The sequence below is a fragment of the Oncorhynchus clarkii genome, chromosome 12 (genome assembly GCF_045791955.1).
Source record: "Oncorhynchus clarkii lewisi isolate Uvic-CL-2024 chromosome 12, UVic_Ocla_1.0, whole genome shotgun sequence".
NCBI lineage: Eukaryota > Metazoa > Chordata > Actinopteri > Salmoniformes > Salmonidae > Oncorhynchus > Oncorhynchus clarkii.
Window position 1 is genome coordinate 78,443,359 of NC_092158.1, and position 27,746 is coordinate 78,471,104.

The 27,746-nt window shown below is 43.5% G+C and overlaps 2 protein-coding genes across 3 annotated transcripts in view; both read left to right on the forward strand.

The window, feature by feature from the left end:
- Positions 1–18,828, forward strand: part of LOC139421396 (microtubule-associated serine/threonine-protein kinase 1-like) — a 62,369-nt gene extending 43,541 nt beyond the window's left edge. Inside the window, exons 11-26 of one of the 2 annotated variants that reach the window (XM_071172254.1) lie at positions 273–349; positions 558–766; positions 891–1,029; positions 1,155–1,287; positions 1,907–2,072; positions 2,186–2,287; positions 2,481–2,603; positions 9,711–9,820; positions 11,199–11,359; positions 11,523–11,794; positions 11,893–12,123; positions 12,334–12,563; positions 12,751–12,873; positions 14,684–14,820; positions 14,956–15,143; positions 15,265–18,828. In XM_071172254.1, the coding sequence (XP_071028355.1) occupies positions 273–349; positions 558–766; positions 891–1,029; positions 1,155–1,287; positions 1,907–2,072; positions 2,186–2,287; positions 2,481–2,603; positions 9,711–9,820; positions 11,199–11,359; positions 11,523–11,794; positions 11,893–12,123; positions 12,334–12,563; positions 12,751–12,873; positions 14,684–14,820; positions 14,956–15,143; positions 15,265–16,937 (4,074 nt within the window). In that variant the 3' untranslated portion in view covers positions 16,938–18,828. The remainder of the gene's footprint in view (positions 1–272; positions 350–557; positions 767–890; positions 1,030–1,154; positions 1,288–1,906; positions 2,073–2,185; positions 2,288–2,480; positions 2,604–9,710; positions 9,821–11,198; positions 11,360–11,522; positions 11,795–11,892; positions 12,124–12,333; positions 12,564–12,750; positions 12,874–14,683; positions 14,821–14,955; positions 15,144–15,264) is intronic. The other variant, XM_071172255.1, reaches the window with a different exon arrangement.
- A 597-nt stretch (positions 18,829–19,425) lies between these two features.
- On the forward strand, positions 19,426–27,718 carry LOC139421397 (cysteine protease atg4da-like). The gene is made up of 11 exons (XM_071172256.1): positions 19,426–19,565; positions 23,385–23,632; positions 23,721–23,804; positions 23,935–24,108; positions 24,267–24,543; positions 24,634–24,701; positions 24,795–24,943; positions 25,051–25,129; positions 25,216–25,292; positions 25,571–25,690; positions 26,202–27,718. The coding sequence occupies exons 2-11, from the start codon at positions 23,446–23,448 to the stop codon at positions 26,373–26,375; spliced, it is 1,389 nt and encodes a 462-aa protein (XP_071028357.1). The 5' UTR covers positions 19,426–19,565; positions 23,385–23,445; the 3' UTR covers positions 26,376–27,718.
- The last annotated feature ends 28 nt before the right edge of the window (positions 27,719–27,746 follow it).

Below are 27,746 nucleotides of genomic sequence, written 5' to 3' on the forward strand. Positions count from 1 at the left end.
GCACAGTGGACATTACCATACGTAATTGAGTCCATTTGCTTTGATTAGAGTCTGAATTCAAAGCAGGATATCCTCTAGTGCCTTGTAGCCTTGCAATCAGCCCTCCTTCAACCATCAGGACAGGTACCAAAATTCTGCTAACTGGACAAGAAGTCAGGAAGACAAGGGTAGCACTGGGGGAAAAAGAGACAACGTCACTCCTGGGAACCTGGTGTTGGAGATCTGGCCTGATCCAGTCTCGTCTTACCCTGCTGTCATGCTCTCTCCCTCAGGGCAAGATGAGAGCTATGAAGACGCCCGAAGAGGCTGACTTCCAGACCATAAAGCTGATCAGCAATGGAGCCTATGGGTGAGTGTGAGTGTGGGTGTGAGTGTGGGTGTGGGTGTGTGTGTGGGTGTGAGGGTGTGTTCACACATATGAATGTTACATTAGTACATGTCTCTGAGCCATCTGTTGATGTCCATTGAATGCCTTTAGGAGAAAACACTAGATTTACTCAGTAAAATGTGTATAAAATCAGATTACTAACTGTGTGTATGCGTGTGTGTGTCTCCAGGGCTGTTTACCTGGTCCGTCACCTGGAGACCCGTCAGCGTTTCGCCATGAAGAAGATCAACAAGCAGAACCTGATCCTGAGGAACCAGATCCAGCAGGCCTTCGTAGAGAGAGACATCCTGACCTTCGCTGAGAACCCATTCGTGGTCTCCATGTTCTGCTCCTTTGAGACCCGCAGGCACCTCTGTATGGTCATGGAGTATGTGGAGGGTAAGTTAACACAATAATATACTGGACACCATTACCTGTCTGTTTAGGACAAGAGCAGCATTTAGGAAATTGCTGGTGATGGGAATGTTAGCAGTCAGTCTGATCATGTGTTATCGGTTGCCAGGGGGAGACTGTGCCACCCTGCTGAAAAACATTGGGGCATTGCCCGTGGAGATGGCACGCATGTACTTTGCCGAGACCGTCCTGGCACTGGAGTACATCCACAACTATGGCATCGTGCACCGCGACCTCAAACCAGACAAGTAAGACCTCACTTGGGTTGGCATTGAACAATTATCATATGGGACTCATTGGAGTGAACTCAAAGTTTGATTATATTACAAACACGAAGAGTGTTTCAGGTAACCTTTGACCTGTCTGTCCCCAGTCTTCTGATCACTTCCATGGGGCACATCAAGCTGACTGATTTCGGCCTGTCTAAGATGGGTCTGATGAGCCTCACCACTAACCTGTACGAAGGACACATTGAGAAGGACACCAGAGAATTCCTGGACAAACAGGTGTGCACTGTATATAGAGCAGAGAAACCCACCACAGTATACACAACCTTGGCAGGCGTTCAAAATGAATTTGCAGTAATATATTTAAATTTCTACATTTTCCATAACCATTCAGAAAAAAAACTATACCTAATCCATTTTTTATGTATTTATTTCTAGACAAATTAATAAATTAAGGCTGAATTTATAAATGTGTGCATATAGTTGTCAAAGCGTGAAGAAATGAAATGATCAACATCAAACAAAATGTTGATCAAAATGATAACCAAATATGCCTTAGTTATTATAATCAACAGATGTTCAGATGTTTTGTTTTTCCCACCCTTTGAATGGTACTGCTTCAATTAAATCCCCAATTATTTATTGGCTCGGCTTCCTCACAGCCACAGATCTGACGAATACCCATCTGCACATGAAAACACAACGTCCAAAGCTTTCATGTTTCATCCTGGCATTCTCGCATTGATCCCCTCAGCTTGGCAGAAACGTGTATTGGCCACACATGTCTCCCACTCACATTTTGAGAGAGACTGGCCTTAGCATCTCACCAGTAGTGTTTTATCCATAAATATGAATACAGAGCCTCTCATAGGAGTGCTGTGGTTCTGCCCTCCATCAGGTGTGTGGCACGCCAGAGTACATCGCCCCAGAGGTGATCCTGAGACAGGGCTATGGGAAGCCAGTAGACTGGTGGGCTATGGGCATCATCCTCTATGAGTTCCTGGTGGGCTGTGTGCCGTTCTTTGGAGACACGCCTGAGGAGCTCTTTGGACAGGTCATCACAGGTGAGAGGTTGGGGGTTAGTGGGTTCATTGAGCAGCATCTTACAGCCATTTTGAAGCCATCTTTCTCACGTCTACATTGTCCAATGCAACTTAACTCTGTCTGTCTCTTGTAGATGACATAGTGTGGCCAGAAGGTGATGACGCTCTTCCTGCCGATGCCCAACATCTGATCTCTACTCTGCTTCAGACCAACCCACTGGTCCGACTGGGCACAGGTCAGTATAAACCAGCATGTTGACAACATGCTAACATCAGATGTGTGCTGTAACAGAGATGGACTAAACTGCCTATTCATAGTGAAAATATAGATTTACTCTCTCGCTCGCCCTTTCATTCTCACTCTCTCTCTCTCTCTCTCTCTCTCTCTCTCTCTTTCTCTCTCTCATTCCTTCTCTTTTGCTGCCCCAGGCGGTGCATTTGAGGTGAAGCAGCACTCGTTCTTCACTGAACTGGACTGGAACAGTCTGCTGAGACAGAAGGCTGAGTTCATCCCGCACCTAGAGTCAGAGGAGGACACCAGCTACTTCGACAGTGAGTCTCTCTCTAACTGCACTGCCCCCTGGTCACATGAAGGGGAACTGTGCTGATTTGTTGCATTCTTAATGTATAGAATCACCATAAGGCAGTGGTTTTCAAACATTTTCAACGGGGACCCCATTCTCTTCTCCAGAATTTTTGGAACCCATTTTTTTGCAACAGTTTCTCACGACCCCACCCCACCCCTAATCTATTGACAATAGCTACAGTGGGGCAAAAAAGTATTTAGTCAGCCACCAATTGTGCAAGTTCTCCCACTTAAAAAGATGAGAGAGACCTGTAATTTTCATCATAGGTACACTTCAACTATGACAAACAAAATGAGAAAGAAAAAAAATCCTGAAAATCACATTGTAGGATTTGTAATGAATTTATTTGCAAATTATGGTGGAAAATAAGTATTTGGTCAATAACAAAAGTTTATCTCAATAATTTGTTATATACCCTTTGTTGGCAATGACAGAGGTCAAATGTTTTCTGTAAGTCTTCACAAGGTTTTCACACACTGTTGCTGGTATTTTGTCCCATTCCTCCATGCAGATCTCCTCTAGAGCAGTGATGTTTTGGGGCTGTTGCTGGGCAATACGGATTTTCAACTCCCTCCAAAGATTTTCTATGGGGTTGAGATCTGGAGACTGGCTAGGCCACTCCAGGACCTTGAAATGCTTCTTACGAAGCCACTCCTTCGTTGCCCGGGTGGTGTGTTTGGGATCATTGTCATGTTGAAAGACCCAGCCACGTTTCATCTTCAATGCCCTTGCTGATGGAAGGAGGTTTTCACTCAAAATCTCACGATTTTCATTTTTTCCTTTACATGGATCAGTTGTCCTAGTTCCTTTGCAGAACAACAGCCCCAAAGCAAGGTGTGTCCACCACCATGCTTCACAGTAGGTATGGTGTTCTTTGGATGCAACTCAGCATTCTTTGTCCTCCAAACACGACAAGTTGAGTTTTTACCAAAAAGTTATATTTTGGTTTCATCTGACCATATGACATTCTCCCAATCTTCTTCTGGATCATCCAAATGCTCTCTAGCAAACTTCAGACGGGCCTGGACATGTACTGGCTTAAGCAGGGGGACACGTCTGGCACTGCAGGATTTGAGTCCCTGGCGGCGTAGTGTGTTACTGATGGTAGGCTTTGTTACTTTGGTCCCAGCTCTCTGCAGGTCATTCACTAGGTCCCCCCGTGTGGTTCTGGGAGTTTTGCTCACCGTTCTTGTGACCCCACGGGGTGAGATCTTGCGTGGAGCCCCAGATCGAGGGAGATTATCAGTGGTCTTGTATGTCTTCCATTTCCTAATAATTGCTCCCACAGTTGATTTCTTCAAACCAAGCTGCTTACCTATTGCAGATTCAGTCTTCCCAGCCTGGTGCACGTCTACAATTTTGTTTGTGGTGTCCTTTAACAGCTCTTTGGTCTTGGCCATAGTGGAGTTTGGAGTGTGACTGTTTAAGGTTGGGGACAGGTGTCTTGCTTGTTTTAGGTGACCAAATACTTATTTTCCACCATAATTTGCAAATACATTCATTAAAAATCCTACAATGTGATTTTCTGGATTTTTTTTCTGATTTTGATTGTCATAGTTGAAGTGTACCTATGATGAAAATTACAGGCCTCTCTCATCTTTTTAAGTGGGAGAACTTGCACAATTGATGGCTGACTAAATACTTTTTTGCCCCACTGTATATGTTGATTTTTACATCAACAAATAACCTTCAATAACATTTGAATTAGAAAGATCAGTGCGAAGGCCAAATTACAGAGGAATACATTTTTGAGGCTATTAAATCCTTTCAGTCTTGATGGCATACCGGTAGAGCCTTTAAAAAAAAAAATGTTTTACCCCCTTTTCTCCCCAATTTTGTGGTATCCAATTGTTAGTAGTTACTATCTTGTCTCATCGCTACAACTCCCGTACGGGCTCGGGAGAGACCCATGCGTCCTCCGAAACACATCCCAACCAAGTCTTAACACAGCGCGCATCCAACCCGGAAGCCAGCCGCACCAATGTGTCGGAGGAAATACCGTGCACCTGGTGACCTGGTTAGCGTGCACTGCGCCTGGCCCGCCACAGGAGTCGCTAGTGCGCAATGAGACAAGGATATCCCTACCGGCCAAACTCTCCTTAACCCGGACGACGCTGGGGCAATTGTGCATCGCCCCACGGACCTCCCGGTTGCGGCCGGTTGCGACAGAGCCTGGGCGCGAACCCGCAATGCAGTGCCCTAGACCACTGCGCCATCCGGGAGGCCCATACCAAGCCTTTTTTGATATACTAAAAGCTCCATTGTTAGATTGTTTTAACTACTCCTATAGAAATGGTAGTCTGTCAGGTACTCAGCAGGAAGGTCTGATTTCGCTATTATTAAAACAAGACCCAGATGGCAAATATAAAGACCCAGTCTATCTAAAAAACTGGAGGCCCCTTACACTTCAATGTTGTGATGCAAAATACTTGTGAAATGCATAGCACTCAGAATTAAAAGGGTTTTACCAGGTATTGTTCATCCTGATCAGACAGGTTTTTTACATGGACGATACATTGGAGATAATATACGACAACTACTAGAAATAATAGAACATCATGAAACATCTAAGAAGCAAGGCCTGGTATTTATAGCGGATTTTGAAAAGGCATTTGATAAAGTAAGACTGGATTTTATTTAGAAATGCCAGGATTTTTTCAATTTTGGTAATTCTCTTATAAAATGTATAAAACAAATGTATAGCAACCCCAGGTGTAAATAGTAAATAACGGCTACTTCTCAGAGAGTTTTGAATTGTCAAGAGGAGTTAAACAAGGGTGTCCGCTGTCACCATATCTATTCGTTATGGCCATCGAAATGTTAGCTATTAAAATCAGATCCAATAACAACATTAGAGGATTAGAAATCCAAGGCTTAAAAACCAAGGTGTCCGTGTATGCCAATGACTCAAGTTTTATATTAAGTCCGCAAGCTAGATCTCTGCAATATCTCATTGAAGATAACTTTTCTGTACTCTCTGGAATAAAACCTAATTATGCTAAGTGTACAATATTACGTATTGGATCTTTAAAAAAATACAACTTTTACATTACCCTGCAGTTTACCTATAAAATGGGCTGATGGTGAAGTAGACATACTTGGTATTCATATGACAAAATATATAAATAAGCTCTCCACAATGAATTTCAATAGAAAACTTGTAAAAATAGACTAAATCCTGCAACCATGGAGAGGTAAATACCGGTCTATCATATCTGTTTACTCACTTACTTATGGTGTTGCCTACTCCTGATGATTTGTTTTTCAAATCATATGAGGAAAAAATATTTAGCTTTATCTGGGACGCTAAACCAGACAAAATTAAACATGCCTATCTATATAATGAATATGAATTGGGTGGGTTGAGATTATTATATATAAAGCACTAAACCTCTCTCTAAAAGCTTCACTTATTCAAAAGTTTTATTTGAACCCTAAATGGTTCTCAAGTAGATTACTAAGAAAAGCTCATCCATTGTTTAAAAATAGCCTTTCTGATTAATTGAAAATTATACTTTCTTCAAAGTATCTCTCTTTTTCAAACAAGCATTGCAGAGCTGGCTACAATTTCAATTTCATCCCCCTGAAAAGATAGAACAAATATTAAGGCTGAACTCAAATATTAAGGCTGAACTCAAATGTGCTGGTTGGTAAAACACCTGTATTTATGGGAAAGTTTGAAGTTTGAAAATGGTATTTTGTTCTTTAATGATATTGTAAATTGGAATGGAAGAGTTATGTCCTTCATGGAGTTAACAGAATTGTACGGGAAGATCTGCTCGATCCAAGAGTACAACTAATTGATCACAGCATTACCCCTAAAATGGAGGAGGCAAGGGAACTGGTCTGCGGGAGGAGGTAGGGAACTGGTCTGTCTGCCCAATATAAAGGATCAAAACTGGCGGAGGAATAAAAATAGCATAAATAGGAAAGTATACCAGTTTCATTTGAGGACTAGGATGCTGACAACTGTGCCATACAGATTGCAAAATAGTTGGGAAGAGATTTTTGATGTACCAATTCCATGGGTTGATATATAAAACAACGCAAGATTCAAGACTTTGTACTTTTCAGCTAAAATGATTATATAGAATTCTTGCCACCAACAAAATGTTGAATATTTGGGGAATAAAATCATCGAAGCTCTGCAGGTTTTGTTGTGAGGATACAGATTCAATAGACCATTTATTTTGGTATTGCCCTCAGGTAGCCTGTTTCTGGTCTCAGGTTCAGGAATGGCTGAAAATGCATAGCATTGATCTAGAATTGACCGTAGAAATAGTACTGTCAGGAGATCTGGAGAGACCGGGTCAGTCAATTACTAATATACTAATAATACTCTTGGTAAAAGTATTTATCTTGAACTTGCAATCTGTGGATTCTATTCGATTACATAGATTGAAATTGTACGTTAAACATTACAGCATAGTTGAAAGATATGTGTTGCATAGAAACCCGAAGTGGGTGGCCAGCAGAGATAGATGGGATGGGCTAAGGGTGGCCAGCAGAGATACAGTGCCTTGCGAAAGTATTTGGCCCCCTTGAACTTTGCGACCTTTTGCCACATTTCAGGCTTCAAACATAAAGATATAAAACTGTATTTTTTTGTGAAGAATCAACAACAAGTGGGACACAATCATGAACTTTTTTAACAAATCAAAAACTGAAAAATTGGGCGTGCAAAATTATTCAGCCCCTTTACTTTCAGTGCAGCAAACTCTCTCCAGAAGTTCAGTGAGGATCTCTGAATGATCCAATGTTGACCTAAATGACTAATGACGATAAATACAATCCACCTGTGTGGACCTTGTGTGTAATCAAGTCTCCGTATAAATGCACCTGCACTGTGATAGTCTCAGAGGTCCGTTAAAAGCGCAGAGAGCATCATGAAGAACAAGGAACATACCAGGCAGGTCCTAGATACTGTTGTGAAGAAGTTTAAAGCCGGATTTGGATACAAAAAGATTTCCCAAGCTTTAAACATCCCAAGGAGCACTGTGCAAGCGATAATATTGAAATGGAAGGAGTATCAGACCACTGCAAATCTACCAAGACCTGGCCGTCCCTCTAAACTTTCAGCTCATACAAGGAGAAGACTGATCAGAGATGCAGCCAAGAGGCCCATGATCACTCTGGATGAACTGCAGAGATCTACAGCTGAGGTGGGAGACTCTGTCCATAGGACAACAATCAGTCGTATATTGCACAAATCTGGCCTTTATGGAAGAGTGGCAAGAATAAAGCCATTTCTTAAAGATATCCATAAAAAGTGTCGTTTAAAGTTTGCCACAAGCCACCTGGGAGACACACCAAACATGTGGAAGAAGGTGCTCTGGTCAGATGAAACCAAAATTGAACTTTTTGTCAACAATGCAAAACGTTATGTTTGGCGTAAAAGCAACACAGCTGAACACACCATCCCCACTGTCAAACATGGTGGTGGCAGCATCATGGTTTGGGCCTGCTTTTCTTCAGCAGGGACAGGGAAGATGGTTAAAATTGATGGGAAGATCGATGGAGCGAAATACAGGACCATTCTGGAAGAAAACCTGATGGAGTCTGCAAAAGACCTGAGACTGGGACGGAGATTTGTCTTCCAACAAGACAATGATCCAAAACATAAAGCAAAATTTACAATGGAATGGTTCAAAAATAAACATATCCAGGTGTTAGAATGGCCAAGTCAAAGTCCAGACCTGAATCCAATCGAGAATCTGCGGAAAGAACTGAAAACTGCTGTTCACAAATGCTCTCCATCCAACCTCACTGAGCTCAAGCTGTTTTGCAAGGATGAATGGGAAAAAATGTCAGTCTCTCGATGTGCAAAACTGATAGAGACATACCCCAAGCGACTTACAGCTGTAATCGCAGCAAAAGGTGGCACTACAAAGTATTAACTTAAGGGGGCTGAATAATTTTGCACGCCCAATTTTTCAGTTTTTGATTTGTTAAAAAAGTTTGAAATATCCAATAAATGTCGTTCCACTTCATGATTGTGTCCCACTTGTTGTTGATTCTTCACAAAAAAATACAGTTTTATATCTTTATGTTTGAAGCCTGAAATGTGGCAAAAGGTCGCAAAGTTCAAGGGGGCCGAATACTTTCGCAAGGCACTGTAGATGGGATGGGCTGAGGGAAGCTGCGGGTTGGGATGTGGAACTGGAGACAAGTGGGAGTGGAGTTGCTGTGCAGGAGATAGAATGATGGTCAAAGATATATATATATATATTTTTTTTAAAGTAAAAACATAATAAAAAAGTATATTTGAATGACACTGGGGGGGGGTAGTGTTTTTAGAACTAATGCCGGTTTGCTTGAGGTTGATGCCGTGCAGGTTTTGGAACACATGCATATACACATACTCTCATTCAAATAAACGCATACAAGAACACACACATACATGTAATAGTGCCAGACATGCACACAAGCATATACAGTTGGCTTTGCTGTTATGATTTTAGTTGTCCATGATGTCCTTTGTTTAAATTATTAGATAGATATTTTTTTGCATTGTTTGCTGTTTATCTGTCTTTTCCTTTTTTCTCTTTAGTTCATTCTCTTGGTTGTTGGGGAATTTGGGAACTGTGGGGGGGATTTTGGAGGGTTCGGGTTCACATTTTTTTGGCCTGGTGGGAGATCTGTCAACGTTCCCTTGAGCAGGGCATTAACCCTGGCTGCTTCTGTGTGTCGCTCTGAATGGGAATCTGTTGGATGACTGGTATGATGTAGTTGTTGAGCGGCTTCAATGCAAGTATATTGTATGTTTCGGATATTCAAACAAAAAATTTATAAAAAAACGTTTGAATCTCTTATCAAAGAAACCAATAAATACATTTACATAATAAAATAATATTTCTCAAAAAGGTTTACATATTGTCCCACACAATAATCTTTACTCTTTGTTCCTAAAAAATGTTGGTTTGGTCGCAACCCCGACTTTGAATACCACTTGCATAAGGGATAGAGATAAGAACTAGCTGTGTTTGGAGCTTTGAGGCACTTGTCCATGCTATTTGTCTGTTTTCATTTGTAAGTGTGTGTGTGTGTGTGTCATGTCCTCTTCCGTCCCCAGCCCGCTCAGACCGCTACCACCACGTCCACTCTTATGATGAAGACGACACCAATGATGATGAACCTGTCGAAATCCGTCGTTTCTCCTCCTGCTCCCCTCGCTTCAGCAAGGTCAAACTCTACACTTACTCATCTTTACCTTAAAACTTCAATTAAACACAGACCTGTCCATTTTAATAGCCAGCCAACGCTACACATTTCAGCTAATAAACACCTGTTTCAAATAAACAGTGTCTAAATGAATTGTTTACAACATTACCATGAATTGTTTACAAGGTTTAATGTTTAATTTGTTACATTAAATAATTCAGTAATGTCTCAAAAAAGTGATGGCAATCAGCAGTTTTTATCACCAGTAAGAAACTGCTAGCCATTGGCTGCTAACAGATGAGAACTGCTAGCCATTGGCTGCTAACAGATGAGAACTGCTAGCCATTGGCTGCTAACAGATGAGAACTGCTAGCCATTGGCTGCTAACAGATGAGAACTGCTAGCCATTGGCTGCTAACAGATGAGAACTGCTAGCCATTGGCTGCGAACAGATGAGAACTGCTAGCCATTGGCTGCTAACAGATGAGAACTGCTAGCTAACTGGCAAGCACAAAAACTGTGCTTGCCAGTTACAGACCCTCCAGAAATCAGCTGTTTGCTCTAGTGACGAAAGTAAGAAATGCACATTCAAAGGGGAGAATAATTATTTTGTCAAAGGTGGGGTTCTTTATACATTTTTATTAGAGGCAAACTAAGACAAAATAAATGTGGCACAGTGTGTAAATGATAGCACATTTGTGCAGGAAATTAAGATATTGATTAAAATACTGGAAGTGAATGCTGGAATTAAACAATGAAGTAAGCAAATGAGCAAACGCTGTGTGCATTTAAGGAAAGAGACTCATGACTCAAATAGAAGCCTGTGTCTAATAAGCGTCTGTTGTGTTCAGTGATTCAAGCAAATAAACGCCTGGGCTATTATTTGATGTTTACGTAAAACCTATACTTCGGCCTAATTAGTTATTCTGTCTCACCTCCCTTCTCCAACACTCCTTGGATATTAACTTGGAGATTAACTTGATGCCCCTCATTGTACAAGTCTAGGCCATGTAAACGTGCCTTCCCTAAAGCCTGTCAGTAAATCTCATAATCCTAAATTCTCATGAGTCTTTCTTTTAAAATGGTTTCAGTAGCACAATTAGCTTTCACAGATTAGTCAAGAAGGGGAGATCTGAGCAGAAAGAGACATACGTCTGAGCCAAGTGACTTAACGTGACTATCACACATGGTAGACTAAGTCATGAAAGAACCTCTATGGTAACCTTGGATTTTATTGACACACATGCATCTTTCTGCTCAGATCTCCCCTTCTTGACTAATCTGTGAAAGCTAATTGTGCCACTGAACCCCTTGTAAAAGAAAGAATCATGGGAAAATGTGTCATTTTTCCCTCTGTGGGTGCTGAAAGCTTATGCGTCCTCTCTGTTGGGAACTACAGGTGTACAGCAGCATGGAGCACCTGTCCCAGCTGGAGCACAAGCCCCCGACGGTGACCCGGCGGGAGCACAAGGGCCCCAGGGAGGACCGGGCGGCCAAGAGAGAGAGCCTGGGCAGCCTGACCTTGAGAGATAAGAGCTGGAGGACAGGATCACCTGAGATGTGAGTATGACCACTACTGTACTCTGACTAGTACTAGTGCCCTCTTATCTTGCATAACAAGTAGGAAATGTGACATTGTTGGTCCTCATTATCAAGGCTCTCATTATCATTACTCATTGTTTGTTTTCATAAATACAATACATTTATTCTGTGTTGTGAGTAGGAAGCGACTGTCATGCTCAGAGTCATCCTTCACTGAGAGTGACTCCAGTCCTCCATCTGGGGCCCGGCGACGCTTTTCTGCCCTCATGGACACTCACCGCTTCGCCTCCCCACTAGAGGCCGATCCTGAGCTGCCAGTGCCCACCAGGCAGCCCCCAGTCAAGGCCAGGGGCACCTCTCTGGAGGGGGCCATGGGCACCACATCCATGGGCACCACATCCAGCCAGGGGGATTTTAGGAAGGAAAAGGAGGGCAACGGTTTGACTGCTGGAGGTGAGGGCATTTGGCATTAGATAATGGATGAATCCTGGCTTGACATACACTTTGATACCTACATGATATTATTCCTCCATCTTTCTGCTCTGCTCCAGACAAACTGCTGAGGCCAGCTGATGTACCAATGGGAGTCATCCCCAGCCCCAACAGTACTGTGACTGCTGGGGCAACAGAGCCCCAGGGGTCCCGGGCCACCAACGAACTGGTCCTGAGGAGGGTCCGCCACAGCCAGCTCTCAGCTGAGGGAGAGAAACGCAACTCGCGACCCATGACCAAGGTCATCAAGTCTGCCTCCACCACAGCCCTGTCTGTCATCATACCTACAGGTGAGGAGCTGGAAGGCAAGGGAGTGTGAGAAGAACGGGGCTGTCTGTTGCTAATGACAATATTAATGTTAAACAGTTAAAACGGTTAACTGGGCTTGTTATGGAAAATTTTACATTTCTTAAAGACTATCTATTGCTTTGACCTTCAATTGACTTCTTCAGATGTTTTTTCTCACACTTTATTCCTGTGATTCTCTCCCCCCTCCTCAGTGGAGCAGCATGGTATGTCCCCCCTGGCCAGCCCCATGTCTCCTCGATCCATATCCTCCGACCTGTCGTCTCGTGACTCCTCCCCCAGCCGAGACTACTCACCCACGGTCAACGTGCTGCGTTCTCCCATCACCATCCACCGCTCTGGGAAGAAGTACGGTTTCACCCTCCGAGCCATTCGAGTCTACATGGGAGACAGTGATGTCTACAGCGTACACCACGTGGTCTGGGTGAGACAGCGATAGAGATGATATGTTCTGTGTTAATTTATATGGAGAAAGTAGTGTTAAGTAGACATCACTCTATTGAAGAAGTTCTGTATCATAAGAAAGCATCGCTACAATTGTAGTGGAAAAAACAGACTTGTCGAACAGCATGATTACTTGTTTGATTGATGTTGATCTGTTTCAATCACAGCATGTGGAGGACGGAGGCCCTGCCCAAGAGGCGGGACTCTGCGCTGGTGACCTCATCACTCATGTGAACGGGGAGTCTGTCCACGGGCTAGTGCACACTGAGGTGGTGGAGCTCATTCTGAAGGTGAGAGGAAAGGAAAGAAACAGGTGTTTTTTTTTACAGTATAGAATACAGGCGAAGCCCATCATACACTGTGTGCACAATTATTAGGCAAGTGAGTATTCTGATATTATCATTATTTCTATGCACATTTTCCAACTCCAAACCATATAAACTTGAATGCTTTTTGGATTTAATCATTTTCAGGTGATATGTATTTGTGTAATGAGGGAGGGTGTGGCGAAAGTGAATAACACCTTATGTCAAGGTGTGCATAATTATTAGGCAGCTTCATTACCTCAGGTAAAATGGGCCAAAAAAGAGATTTAACTGACACTGAAAAGTCACAAATTGTCAAACGCCTTTCAGACGGATGCAACACTCTTGAAATAGTTAAACTATTGAGGCGTGACCACCGGACAATCAAACGTTTTGTTGTGAATAGTCAACTGGGGCGCAAAAAACACATGGAGAAGAAAAGGCACAAATGAACTGCAAAAGACTTGAGAAGAATTAAACATCAAGCTACCAGGAACCCATTATCCTCCAGTGCCACCATATTCCAGAGCTGAGAAGAATTAAACATCAAGCTACCAGAAACCCATTATCCTCCAGTGCCACCATATTCCAGAGCTGAGAAGAATTAAACATCAAGCTACCAAGAACCCATTATCCTCCAGTGCCACCATATTTCAGAGCTGCTACCTACCTGGAGTGTCCAGAAGTATAAGGTGCCAAGTGCTCAGAGACATGGCCAAGGTCAAGAAGGCCGAAACACCACCACCACTGAATAAGATTCACAAGTTGAAGCGTCAAGATTGGGCAAAGAAATAGCTGAAGACAGATTTTTCGATGGTTTTATGGACAGATGAAATGAGAGTGACTCTTCATGGAACAGATGGATGGGCCTGTGGCTGGATCAGTAATGGACACAGGGTACCACTTCGATTCAGGCGCCAGCAAGGTAGAGGAGGGGTACTGGTATGGGCTGCTATCATTAAGGATAAGGTAGTTGGACCTTATCAGGTTGAAGATGGACTGAAACTGGACGATACTTTCTTCAAGCAGTGGCACAGGAAGTAGTCCTCAGCATACAAGAAGGCCATGATCTTTATGCAGGACAATTCTCCATCACGTGTATCCAAGTACTCCACTGCTTGGCTAGCCAGCAAGGGCCTCAAAGATGCCTGAATCATGACCTGGCCCTCTTCCTCACCTGACTTAAATCCTATTGAGAACTTGTGGGCCCTTCCCAAACATGAGATTTACAGTGAGGGAAGACAATACACCTCTTTGAACAGCATTTGTGAGGCAGTAGTTGCTGCTTCAGCGAAAGTTGATCGAGAACAGATCAAGAAACTGATAGAGACATACCCCAAGCGACTTACAGCTGTAATCGCAGCAAAAGGTGGCGCTACAAAGTATTAACTTAAGGGGGCTGAATAATTTTGCACGCCCAATTTTTCAGTTTTTGATTTGTTAAAAAAGTTTGAAATATCCAATAAATGTCGTTCCACTTCATGATTGTGTCCCACTTGTTGTTGATTCTTCACAAAAAAATACAGTTTTATATCTTTATGTTTGAAGCCTGAAATGTGGCAAAAGGTCGCAAAGTTCAAGGGGGCCGAATACTTTCGCAAAGCACTGTATATTCCCCTGAGAAAGACAAACCTCACTATTCCTTTGTTAAACATTCAGGTTTGCAATAACATTTTGGATTGACTGAGAGCATTGTGTTTGTTCAACAATAAAATGAATCCTGAGGAATACAATTTGCCTAATAATTCTGAAAGCAGTGCATACTGTACGTTTTTTGTTTCCGTTGTTTCTCCAGAGTGGAAACAATGTGACGGTGACCACCACGCCCTTTGAAAACACCTCCATCAAGATTGGTCCTGCCCGCAAGTCCAGCTACAAGTCCAAGATGGCACGGCGCAACAAGAAGATAGGGGCTAAGGAGGGACAAGAAAGGTACAAGTGGGTTTCTCTGCACAGCAGATGCTACACTATGATTTCAGATGAGCGCTCTAGAAAATCAATGTCATTGACTCTGTTCTTCTAACTCTCTCATCCTCCCACCTCTCTCTTTTTACTTCTTATTCGCAGTAAGAAGCGCAGCTCGTTGTTCAGGAAGATCACGAAGCAGTCGAACCTGCTCCACACCAGCCGCAGCCTGTCCTCTCTGAACCGCTCTCTGTCATCAGGGGACAGCCTCCCAGGCTCCCCCACCCACAACCTCTCTGCCCGCTCCCCCACACAGAGCTACCGCTCCACCCCCGACTCCACCTACCTGGGTCAGTATGAAGGGCAATACTCTACCTACATTACTGTACAGCACTCCTCTTAGCATCTGCACCCTCACATAACAAAATAATACTGTTTGAATTATTGCTATATCTCCTCTTCACTCCTCAGGCAACTCTTCTCAGAGCAGCTCTCCAGTCTCCAGCACCCCTAACTCCCCGGCTGCCTCCCAGCACATGAGACCCAGCTCCCTGCACGGCCTCTCCCCCAAGCTGCACCGCCAGTACCGCTCAGCCCGCTGCAAGTCAGCTGGCAACATCCCCCTGTCCCCCCTGGCCCACACACCCTCCCCCACTACCTCCTCTCCCCCACCCCTGTCTGGCCACACGGTGGGTAGCTCCAACACCACCCAGGCCTTCCCAGCCAAGCTCCACTCCTCTCCCCCTGTGGCCCGTCCCAGGCCCAAAAGTGCAGAGCCCCCCCGCTCACCCTTGCTACAGCGGGTTCAGTCGTCAGAGAAACTGGGCACGACCCTCCTGCCCTCCTTTTCATCTTCGTCATCAGCTTCCTCTCCCCTTGCAGGGGGGGTGTCAATGCGTAAGCACAGCCTGGAGGTGTCACATGGGGACTACAGGAGGGAGTCTTTCCACTGCGAGCACAGCCTGCAGAGTCTGCTGGAGATGGAAGGAGAGAACGGGCCCGTTCCCCCCTCTCCCTCATCTTCCTCCTCCCCCTCTCCCCCCACGGTTGGAGAGACAGGGTGCCTGAAGCCTGTGAGGAGGCTAGGAAGACAGGAGTCGCCCCTGAGTCGGGACACATTGCAGACAGGGAGGGAGAGAGCTGCCCAGACTACAGCATCTGACCCTCACACTGACAGCACACCTGTTAAAGTAGAGCCCAAGACCAGCGCTGGTGAGACAGCTAAGACATTAACCCCTTGTGAGGCTCTGAATAGAAAAGCTTCCCCAGTACCAGGTGAGGCCCAGCCTAGCCCAGCCTCAACCCTCTCCACTCCAGGGGCCAAGTCCAGCCCAGCAGACAGACCTCTAAGCTCTAGTGCTCCAAGCTCTGAAACAGCCAGTGGAGGCCCTAAACCCACTGAGAGGGCCCCAGTCCAGGCTACATCCCAGAGTCCGCTCTCCCAGGAGCGTAAGCACCAGGCTGTCCAGACAGACACCACCCCAGCAAGCAGAAACCAGGAGAAGAGTGAGGAGAAAGGGAGTGTGGGCCCAGACAAAGTCACTACACAGAGGGCGGGAGCTACAGAGTTGGCCAAGGCAAGTAAAGACACACAGATGGGAGAGAGCACTTTGAAAGGAGGGATGGGTGGCATTGACAAAGCCACTGAGACCAAGGTTAAAGGACCTGCTCCTTCAGTCCCAACCCAAGCGCCAGCCCCAACCCCGGCCCCATCCCCTCTTACCATAGGCCCAGTTCCTGCTTCAACAAAATCCAGAGCAGACAAGGTTTCTGTCCCGTTGAGCAGCTACCGAGGGGCCAAGGAGGAGAGGAGTCACCTGGAGGTGGTGGAGGAGAACCCTATGTCCCCCTCCTCCACCGCTGCCTCGCCCTGCTCCAGCAAGTCACGCCCCGTCTCCCCTGGTGACAAGCCAAGCTTTGTGACTCAGCTGACCAGTGTGGCCAAAAACGTGCTGGGGCCTATGAAGATGGGATCCCAGGAAGGGCCCAAGTGCGGTGAGGAGAAACGTGGAAGTTCAGCAGGAAAGTCTGAGGCTCCGTCTGGAGGTGGTCGGCGGGGGGCTCAGGGGACATCTCAAAGTCCTTCCGGCTCAGCTCAGCCTGAAAAGGCAAACACGAGGAATTCAGGTAAGCACCACTCCTGATCTGCGAGTGAGGGACAAACCTGGGATCTCCCAGAAAATGCCTTTTGGACCGGAATATCATGCCACCATATCAGGCACGGACAGGGCACCCTCAAAAAAGGGACAAAAACATGTACGCCTAAAGAAACACACACCAAATTGCTAGAAAATACAGACCTGTAGATAAAACAAGAATATGTGGAGGAATGTGCTTTAATGCTGTTCTCAAATGTGTGTATGTATGTACTGTATGTGTAATGTATATAGTAAAAGCGTGTCTTCTTGCATGTTCCAAATTGTACATGAGAGATGAAAGAGAATATTTAAAGAGATGAGGAAAAACATCTAACAGACCTGATGGTAGTGAACACTGTGAACATCATGTCAACAGCCCCCACATGTTCCCAATGTAAACAGCTGGTCAATAGGCAGGCTCCTGTCACAGTCTGTCACCATGAGGAGCATTACCCATGTCCGTCAACTTCGATGCTATCTCTTCAGTCAGTTAAAATACGAAGATAATACAAAGACCTTGTTCTTTTTCTCACACGGTACCTGGAAAAAAGATTGAGAGAAGAATTGTTGCATTGGTGTAACATGTATTGGTGTAACACATTGAGATGTGTTCCTAACTGGACTAAGATGATGACCTGCTTGCTAAATATGGAACTTGGAATTGTATTGTGTAAGGAAGAGCTGAATGAATTTGTTTGAGTGTTTTAAGGGCTGAGTCCTGGTTGGATTTAGGTGGACTATCTGAACTTGCACAGGGACACTATGCAATGGGATTTTTAGGTATTTTCCTGTGTGTCCCCTACAATGTACCCATGAACGGATGTTAGGGAGTAAGCCAAGCAATAAGCCAAGCAGAGCAGATATATTGTTCTCAAAAATTGTCTGCATTGACTCCACCCACTGGGCACACAATGGTTGAATCAATGTTATTCCCACGTCATTTCAATGAAATTACGTTGAACTAATATGGAATAGACATTGAATTGACGTCTGTGCCCAGTGGGCATTGTGAATTGTGCAATTATTTAGGTTCTGACATGAATACAGTGCTAATGAATTGAACTAAAGAATTGGAACCCATATGTCTCTGTGTGAATTAAGTGTAGTCAGGTGATGAAATAGGTACTATAGAATGGGAGTCTACTTTGAGACTTACTCGTACTCTGGCAACGTAGGCTAGAACTCTCTCCCTTTTCAATGTATGCAAAATTAGCATTGTATAATGTAATGTGCGAATAAAAGTGCCAGTTTTAATTGAGGGATAACATGTTGTTTACAGTGATATGTAATGATATGCAAGTTCTATGTAGAATTCCTAGTGAGATCTGAGAGCCCACCGGAGACCTAGGCAGCGCTCTCCTCAGTGACGTAACTTAATATGTTCATGCCCATACCTGTATCAGACTGCCATCTTGTGGCCATCACACGATGGCATTTGAGGTCAAAATGTAATTTACACATAATCAGTTCACAATTGAATGACACAAGATTAGATTTTATCCGAGATATTACCCTCATATCTTCATTATGTTCTATTGTAACCATTGTTCCATTCATATAGCTACTAGAAACGTGTTTGTCTAAATACAATTTGAAAAAACTTTTGTTTGTATTATGACCGATAAAGAGAGATGTATGATACAGATACAGTGCTCCTAGGAGAAAACAAACAGCTCTTATTTAGATGAATGCTAGTTAAAAGCTTGTGTTTGTGTATGCGGGGGTGTGTGTGGAAATTGCACTTTATTTTCTGTCAAATTTATTTATCAATTTATTACACTATTTATTGTATTGGATTATTTGTCAATTGCCCTCAAATGGTTTACTTGTGCATTGTTCTTTGAATTGTTATTTATATCTTTAAATTGTAAGTCTACAAATGAGAGAATTTACCAAATCTGTGTGGTTGTCCTATTTTGTGCAGTTATACTTCTGTCATTCCATAAGAGAGTTGCAATACACCATGGCCTCTGTCCATGTTGACTTATTTGTGAGTTTTGACTTTATGAAACTTCTCTCAGTTCATTGTTGTCCATGTTATTTTATTCCCTAGGCACTGTTATGAAACCAATGCAAAAAAAAAAGCCTAAAGAGTAATAAAATCCTTAAAGAGAATCCTTAAATTATTATGTGCCTGTTTGTGTTCTTGTTGTCAGACATAACTTTGACAGACAACTTCTAAATGGATATCAGAGGGGTCTACAGCAGGGCCACGTTCAGCAAAACCTTTCCCAACCTTGCTGATAGACGTTTCATGAATAGAGTAATACATAAATCCTTATTCTATATGTCAGAGAGGCATGTTTTTTTACGTAGCATATATAATCATGGGATAACATTAATATATATATATATATGAATATATATGAACTTTCCAAAACGTTACGTCATGCTGAACACGCCGCTGTGGACGGAGTAAATAAATGGGGGTAAATGCATAGGGTAAATGAAACGCTGGTCCTTTATTGACCAATCACTTGACCGATTGCCAAGTAGACAAACAGGAAGTCGGGCCGCTAGCTAATCATGGGATAACTTGTTCTTGAAAGGCATTTCCAATTCCGACGCTTATTTTGTTGACAGTAACGTTAGTTTGTAAGTGAAACATACAAGATGACAGATATGTAAATAAAGGTAAGAGGACAAATTATCGACCAACTATAAAGAGCTCAGGAGAGAACAGCTAATGTTAGCTTGTTTACAGAATATAATAAAGACATGGATGTCGTTGGCTAGCTGGTTAACCCGCTGTCAATTAGTTATTAGCTCATTCACTAGCAAGTCATTCAGCCTGCATTGAGTTCGCTTAAGATTTGAAAGCAATATACAATATTTTTGTTAGCTATATTTTTACAATGCAACGTTGGAACACATTCAGCCGGCAAGAAGCACGCCAGTGACAAATGAATACCAACGTGCTTGCCAATGTGTTGGAAAAAAATGTTAACTATTCATCTGTAATGTTGAGACATGTAGTTAGTTACCTGAACCCTAGGCGTGTCACTAATGTTAGCTGGTTGTCAACACGAATATTATTACTTACGTTAAACAATTCAGGTGCTGACTTATCACACACCGTATCACACAGATTGTTAGCTCGCTAACGTTACTGATATACAGTGTATTCGGAAGTATTTAGACCCCTTGACGTTTTCCACATTGTTACGTTACAGCCTTATTCTAAAATTGATTAAATAAAATGAGCTTCCTCATCAAGCTACACACAATACCCAATAATGACAGTGAAAACAGGTTTTTCGAAATGCTTGCAAATGTATTAAAAATAAAATACCTTATTTACATAAATATTCAGACCCTTTACTATGAGACTCTAAATTGAGCTCAGGTGCATCCTGCTTCCATTGATCATCCTTGAGATGTTTCTTCAACTGGATTGGAGTCCACCTGTGGTAAATATCAATTTATTTAGACATGATTTGGGAAGGCACACACTTGTCTATATAAGGTCCCACAGTTGACAGTGCATGTCAGCAAAAACTAAGCCATGAGGTTGAAGGAGTTGTCCGTAGAGCTCCGAGACAGGATTGTGTTGAGGCACAGATCTGGGGAAGACTACCAAAACATTTGTAGCATTGATGGTCCAAGAACACAGTGGCCTCCATCATTCTTAAATGGAAGAAGTTTGGAACCAACAAGACTCTTCCTAGAGCTTGCCGCCAGGGCCAAACTGAGCAATCGGGGGAGAAGGGCCTTGGTTAGAGTGGTGACCAAGAACCCGATGGTCACTGACAGAACTCCAGAGTTCTTCTGTGGCGATGGGAGAATCTTCCAGATGGACAACCATCTCTGCAGCACTCCACCAATCAGGCCTTTATGGTAGAGTGGCCAAACCGGAGCCGCTCCTCAGTAAAAGGCACATGATAGCCCGGTTGGAGTTTGCCAAAAGGCATCTAAAGGACTCTTACCATGAGAAACAAGATTCTCTGGTCTGATGAAACCAAGATTGAACTCTTTGGCCTGAATGCCAAGTGTCACGTCTGGAGGAAACCTGTAACCATCCCTACGGTGAAGCATAGTAGTGGCAGCATCATGCTGTGGGGGTGTTTTTCAGCGGCAGGGACTGGGAGACTAGTCAGGATCAAGGAAAGATGAAGGAAGGAAAGGAAAGCAAAGTACAGAGAGATCCTTGATGAAATCCTGCTCCAGAGCACTCAGGCCCTCAGACTGGGGTGAAGGGTCACCTTCCAACAGGACAATGACCCTAAGCACACAGCCAAGACAACGCAGGAGCGGCTTCGAGACAATGTCCTTGAATGGCCCAGCCAGAGGCCGGACTTAAACCCGATTTGAACATCTCTGGAGAGACCTGTAAATAGCTGTGGAGCAACGCTCCCCATCCAAGCTGACAGAGCTTGGGAGGATCCGCAGAGAAGAATGGGAGAAACTCCCCAAATACAGGGTTGCCAAGCTTGTAGTGTCACACCCAAGAAGACTTGAGGCTTTAATTTCTGCCAAAGGTGCTTCAACAAAGTACTAAGTCAAGGGAATACCTATGTAAATGGGATAATTAGTGTGTGTGTGTATATATACATATACATATATACATACATACATATATACATATATATTGAAAGATTAGTGGAATCTGTGTAGGTAGCTGGACAGGTAGGATGACTGACAGTGAAGGTGGTCAGGTGACAGAGGAATGGATGAGACTGAGGCAGGAATTCCTTTAACCATAAAGTGGCATATTTACTGAGTAGTCTGTGCTGCATCACAAAGGAAACAAATAACATGTATCCAATCAAATTCATAATCAAAGATCAAATCAGATCATTCATTATTAACATAAGTTAGGGAGTTCAACAGTTCAGTTCATTAAGTCAATAGTAATCATCCGCGAGTCATTTAGTCTCCTAACTATTTATCATAAATCATGAAAGAATACAAACAGTGAATGGTTGGTTATACAATCTATAATCCCCATCAAAGTCAATCAGTTAGCAAACAATGACGTTTCTCATTTCACTCTTTCAATTGTCTTCATGTGTACATATAATTAATTTCAATACATATGAACCATATCGATTGCATAATTGGCCTATGAGGATCCGTAGGGCCGTGATCATTGACAATTCACATTACACAATATGTTTGAAGCGTGCGCTCCAAGCCGCGCTCCACGGTAATAACTATAAACAATAACTGAATGGCCCACTCTCCCGATCGCCACAGATAATTCAGATGAAAGGTAAGAGTTGGTCGACTTACGTGGATTCATGGACGCACAGAACTTCTGGATCAGATGGAGTTAAGGAAGAGAAAGCAGCGAGATCAGGCGATGGCAATTTCCTCCTTTTATGGAGTTGAGATCTGTCGGACATTTCCACCTGACCTAATTAAAGCGCCCCTGGCCCAGCTGATTAAATGGCAATGATTTAAAGGATTATTCCACCAACTCCATGGGCCTTTTCTACACATATATATATATATATTTTTTTATTTTTTTTTAAATTTTTTTTGCAAAAATGTCAACCTGTTTTTGGTTTGTCATTATGGGGTATTGTGTTTATAATGATGAGGGGGGGATATTGAATCCAGTTTAGAATAAGGCTGTAACGTAACAATGTTGAAAAAGTCAAGGGGTCTGAATACTTTCCGAATGCGCTGTAGACTAGCCAGCTATAAAATCTTTCAGTGTATATTAAACAGTTGGATACTAGCTACATGTGAAGGCAGATGGAGCTCTACTGTGTGAGTAACTGCATTTTCAGTGTCTGCTGAAAAGAAAGTGCTGCTCCACAATTATTTTCCAGAAGATACTGACCCTACCGTTACAATTGTTTAAACTGAGCTGTACTGGGGTCGGAACACAATCATGATTACATTAAAACACTGTGGAGCTAGCTGGAGAAATGGCTCAGAAAACATACCTCAATGCAGGGATGGGTGATGTCACTGTACTCCAAGTTTTAGCTTTATCCACATTGATGCATCGAGAAGATTTAAATACTGCTAGTTTTCCCGGAAAACTGCCCTTTTCATCCTCATGCTAGCTAGCGTATGTTAGTAATAATACATATCCCATCCCTACATTGGGATTTATATTCCGACCCATATCTCGCACTGGCTCCCCATTGTCTTAATTTAACCATGATTGCGATTCGAGCTCAATGTAAACAAGCCTAAACGTAGGGTTGGTATCTTCTAGCAACAACATTCTAGTCTATCTATTTGAAAGAAACCCATGTCTGAAATTCCTACTGTCATCACAAGCTAGTCACGTTCCCTCAGTCTAACTCACTGAGGGGAATTATTAACATGTGATGCAGTTTAACATACGTTTGTAGCTACTTCCTGGAGAGAAGACTTAGTATAAGCTACTACTATGTTCTGTGCAGCCAATATCTCTCAGCTTACATCTGAGCTTTGTCCCTGATGGTAATCAAGGTTTCTTCTTAGCTGAATACTCAATGGTGTGTCCACTCTCAGGTTGATATGGCAATAAGGAAACGACCTCCAGACTCCAAACAGTTGGACAAGCACAGTAGTCATGAACCCCAGTTCTCCCTGTGAGGGCCAGAGCCCTGAGGGTGACCCTCCAGATGATTGGTTCCACCTTTCCACCATGTCTCTGGGAACTCAGGGCTCTGATGGGAGCCGGGATGACCCAGAGGAACCTGAGGAGAGAGGCAGACTCAAGTCCAAGTTGGTGTCGGCATGGAACAATGTCAAATATGGTATGTGTGCCTAAAACCATTTTGACCTAACAGTGACCAGTCACTTATTGCTTGTCATTTTATAGTTTGTTTTCCTTTGCCCATCCAGGCTGGTCGTTCAAGTCAAAGGCCCGCTTCAGCAAAACCTCTCCTCTGACCATGCTTGGACAGTCTTATCTGCTCAGTCATGGAGGTGAGAGATGTTCTGTTGGTTGCGTAACTCCACCTTTTTAAAAAGACCCACACCTAATGGTAAACTGGTATGTAACTGGATTTGAGAAAATTCTATATTCAAGGCCAGTGTCTGTTCTTGGTTTTGTCAGTGGAGAGGGAGTGCTTTCGCAAGGCCTTTGCCACTCTGCTGTGGCTGACGTACAGGCGGGGCTTCCCACAGCTGGATGGTTCCTCTCTGACCACAGACAGTGGGTGGGGCTGCATGCTGCGCAGTGGACAGATGCTGCTGGCACAGGGGCTGCTGCTACACCTGCTGCCGCCAGGTAAAAGACAAAACACACTTGTGCACGTGGGAGACACACACATATATACATACATACAGGTACATGTTTCCAGCAGCATCTCAAAGTATCTCCTGAGTAACACACTACTACAGTTTATCACTACTTAGCCTTGTACCTTGTCTCTCTATTGTTGCCAGGCTGGACCTGGCTCTCTGCCAACCATGTGTCCAAAGATGACATGGGGGTACAGGAGTCTCGCTCCTTGGGTCCAGAGGTGACTAAGAAGGGAAGGAGGAAGAGCATAGTGTCCTTCCTGGAGAGCCGGACTGAGGTCACTCACAGACGGGTGGTGTCCTGGTTTGGGGACCATCCCATCGCCCCGTTCGGGCTGCACCAGCTGGTGGAACAGGGCACAAGCGCAGGGAAGAAGGCAGGGGACTGGTACGGCCCCTCCATCGTAGCACACATTCTTCGGTGAGAACTTAGAAGCTAAACCTGCCCCTCCCAGCCATCTGCATTCCATACAATACATCTTCCCTTAGTGATGTGGGGTGTCTGTTTTAGTAAGGCTGTTGACGCAGCATCAGCAGAGGTGTCCAATCTGACAGTGTATGTAGCACAGGACTGCACTGGTGAGTGTTCCCTTGTTATTTCATTCTCACTATTTGGCAGGGTGCCCATCAGACTATAGTAATAGGTTGTATCATTATGTGGTCCCTGTATAGTGTACATAGATGATGTGGTTAGGCTGTGTGAGAGACCTCTATCTGAGGGCTCCACAGGACCCAGTCCAGCCTGGAAGTCTGTCATCATCCTGGTCCCTGTGCGCCTGGGAGGAGAAGTCCTCAACACCACCTACATCAAATGTGTCAAAGTATGTGTCAAGTCAAAGTAACATGCTAGAGACATGCACACAGACACTGACAACCACAGAACACAGTGAGAGATTGGTAAACCATTATTGTGTTTTTCTTTCCATAGAATCTCCTGAGGTTAGAATGCTGCATTGGAATCATTGGTGGCAAACCCAAGCACTCTCTGTTCTTCGTTGGGTACCAAGGTAGGTGTATGGTCTTCCTGTTGTCATTCTGTAATTGTACCTTCCTTGTACCCTCACTCTGACCATGCTCATGTCTCCTGTGCTAGACGAACAGCTGCTGTACTTGGACCCCCACTACAGCCAGTCCACAGTAGATATCACACAGGATAACTTCCCCTTAGAGGTAATGGAAGGCGCTCTCTTTCTAGTTTGGCTGTCTGTGTTGTTTGCAAACCCTATACATTATTCTATATCCACGACACTAGCCCAGCTCTTAGACCAAGATTGTATCTCGGTCTAGCAGTGTAACACTAAGCCACTTATTTACCGACCTGTCTGTGCCTGTTGGCCACACTTTCGTGATACAATCAAGATAAAATCTCGGTCTAGAAACTGGGCTACCCTGACGCCACCATCTCTCGCCTTAATGGGGCCTTCTTCTCCTCTCCACTCCCCCTGCAGTCGTTTCACTGTAAGTGTCCCAGGAAGATCTCCTTCAGTCGCATGGATCCCAGCTGCACTATAGGCTTCTATGCCAAGAGCCAGAAGGAATTTGAGTTACTGTGTTCAACTGTTAGCACGGTATGTGGGGGGCACACACACATGCACTATTGCTGCTACTATTTATCTACGCTATACTGTGTATTATTTTTGTGTATATATTTCCAAACATAAAAATTCCAAACATAAAAATTGTTATTTTGTTACTACTTTAATACTTATTGTGTATTCTTTTTATAAATGGGTATTGCACTGTTGAGGAAAGCTTGCAAGTATGCATTTCACTGTACCGTTTACACCTGGTATCCTGTGCATGTGAGCAACTTCATTTTACTTGTGGTGTCCATGTCTGGCTATGAATTTGAACCATGGACAAGATGCTGTTGTTTACTCTTGAGATCAAATATGCATATATGAAGAGTATGCTATATAACTGGTGCAGAACATGTTTTAGTTGCAAGGAGGGAGCCAAGTACATTATTGCTTTTACAGTATGTCTGTAATACAGTCATTGGTTAATGGTTAAATTGAGATGAGGGGAAAAATAAGAGCTCTTCTAGAGATGGTTCTCTCATTCATCTCTCTTCCCCAGGCTCTCTCATCATCAACAGAAAAGTACCCCATCTTCACCATTGCAGAGGGTCAGGGACAGGAGGATGAGAGTGATGCACCCCCAAACTCTATCACCCACATCCTGACCAAGGACAAGGCGAGGCTGCGAAGGACCAATAACAGCAACAGCATGGATGAGTTTGTGTTATTGTGAATTAACGTAGCAGGTATAAAAGTTCTAAGCTAGGTTGAATTAGCTGTATCCCTGAAAACTGGAACATCCGGTTGTTGGCCACTCTGCTAAGGGTGCTGTGAACAGACTGACTGAATGTGGCCAGCAGGGAACATAATTCACATACCAACTCATACACACAGTTACTGAACTGAGCTTTATCAGTGGCAGCTACTGACGGGGCACATGCTCCAGCATTAGCCTTTATCCCCAACCTCCACAGGCAATAACCAGGCTGGGTGAGGTGTTGCTGAATAGAACAGGCCAATGACACTATTCTTGTGTATTTATTCGTTTGGGCTAATTATTTGATTTAAGGGGATGTGTTTTTATGAATGTAACAATATTTTTTAAATGAAGGTTTTTGTATAATTGTTTTTAATTTTAAGGTTTTGATATCAGTATGGTTTTGAGGTTCTTACATTAAATAACCTGCCTTCAACTTCATTGTTTATTATTCTACATGAAGTCATGGGTGACTCTATGCCTGGCTGAAAGACACTAACTGACCCTATTTCATCATTGTGTAGATAGGCTGCTCATCCCATAGTCCTCTCCACTACAACGTTTTGTTGAACTACTTTGTATTGAGTCTAATGCTGGACAATCTGGGCTCTGAGCTGCTGTTTGACATCATGTGACAGGATGTCTGCTCTGTGAATGGATTAGGAAAGTGGATTCCTTAGACCTTGTGACGTGCACATGGAACTGGTGAAGGAATCAATTTGTCTTCTTAGAGATGTGTTGGTTTTCTGTGGTTCAGTGAGGAGAGTATAAAATAATACTTTCAATGAAGAGGCACATTCTGAGCAATATAGGGTTGCATTTGCCCTGTTTTTGGAATGAATATTTTTTGCATGGAAAATTAGTGGCACAATGCACTCAATAAAAGCTCAGTAAAAAAAATCACTCCAACTTCATCAGACTGATTTTAGTTTAGGCCATACAAATTTGAAATACATGTTTAACGGATACCCTGCAGTGCTTCTACATTGTTTGTTATTTGGGGTTTTAGGCAGGGTTTCTGTATAGCACTTTGTGACCTGATGTAAAAAGGGCTTGATAAATACACTTGTTTGATACCCCTCTTCAATTTTCTCCCCACCCCAAAAAATCTGAACATTTTACTGAAAAATGTAATGATTATAGCTAAAATAATGTCCTCAAGCTTCTAGTAGAGAGCTATGCCACTTCCTCTCAGATTATGGCTGAACTATGCCTTTTTTAGCTTCATCTCTTGGTTAGGTCTCTAGGAGTTGAATTAAGGTCGTTATAGTATTTTAACAAGATCCACATTTAAAAATACATTTGGAGAGAGACCTAACAATGTTAGTATTTCTGGTTTATTGGAAA

Excerpts from the sequence above, each read along its gene's own strand:
- LOC139421397 (XM_071172256.1), top strand. The coding sequence starts at position 23,446 with ATGAACCCCAGTTCTCCCTGTGAGGGCCAGAGCCCTGAGGGTGACCCT. Across the intron at positions 23,633-23,720 it reads ATGGAACAATGTCAAATATG|GCTGGTCGTTCAAGTCAAAG; the intron begins GTATGTGTGCCT and ends TTGCCCATCCAG. Across the intron at positions 24,544-24,633 it reads ATCGTAGCACACATTCTTCG|TAAGGCTGTTGACGCAGCAT; the intron begins GTGAGAACTTAG and ends TGTCTGTTTTAG.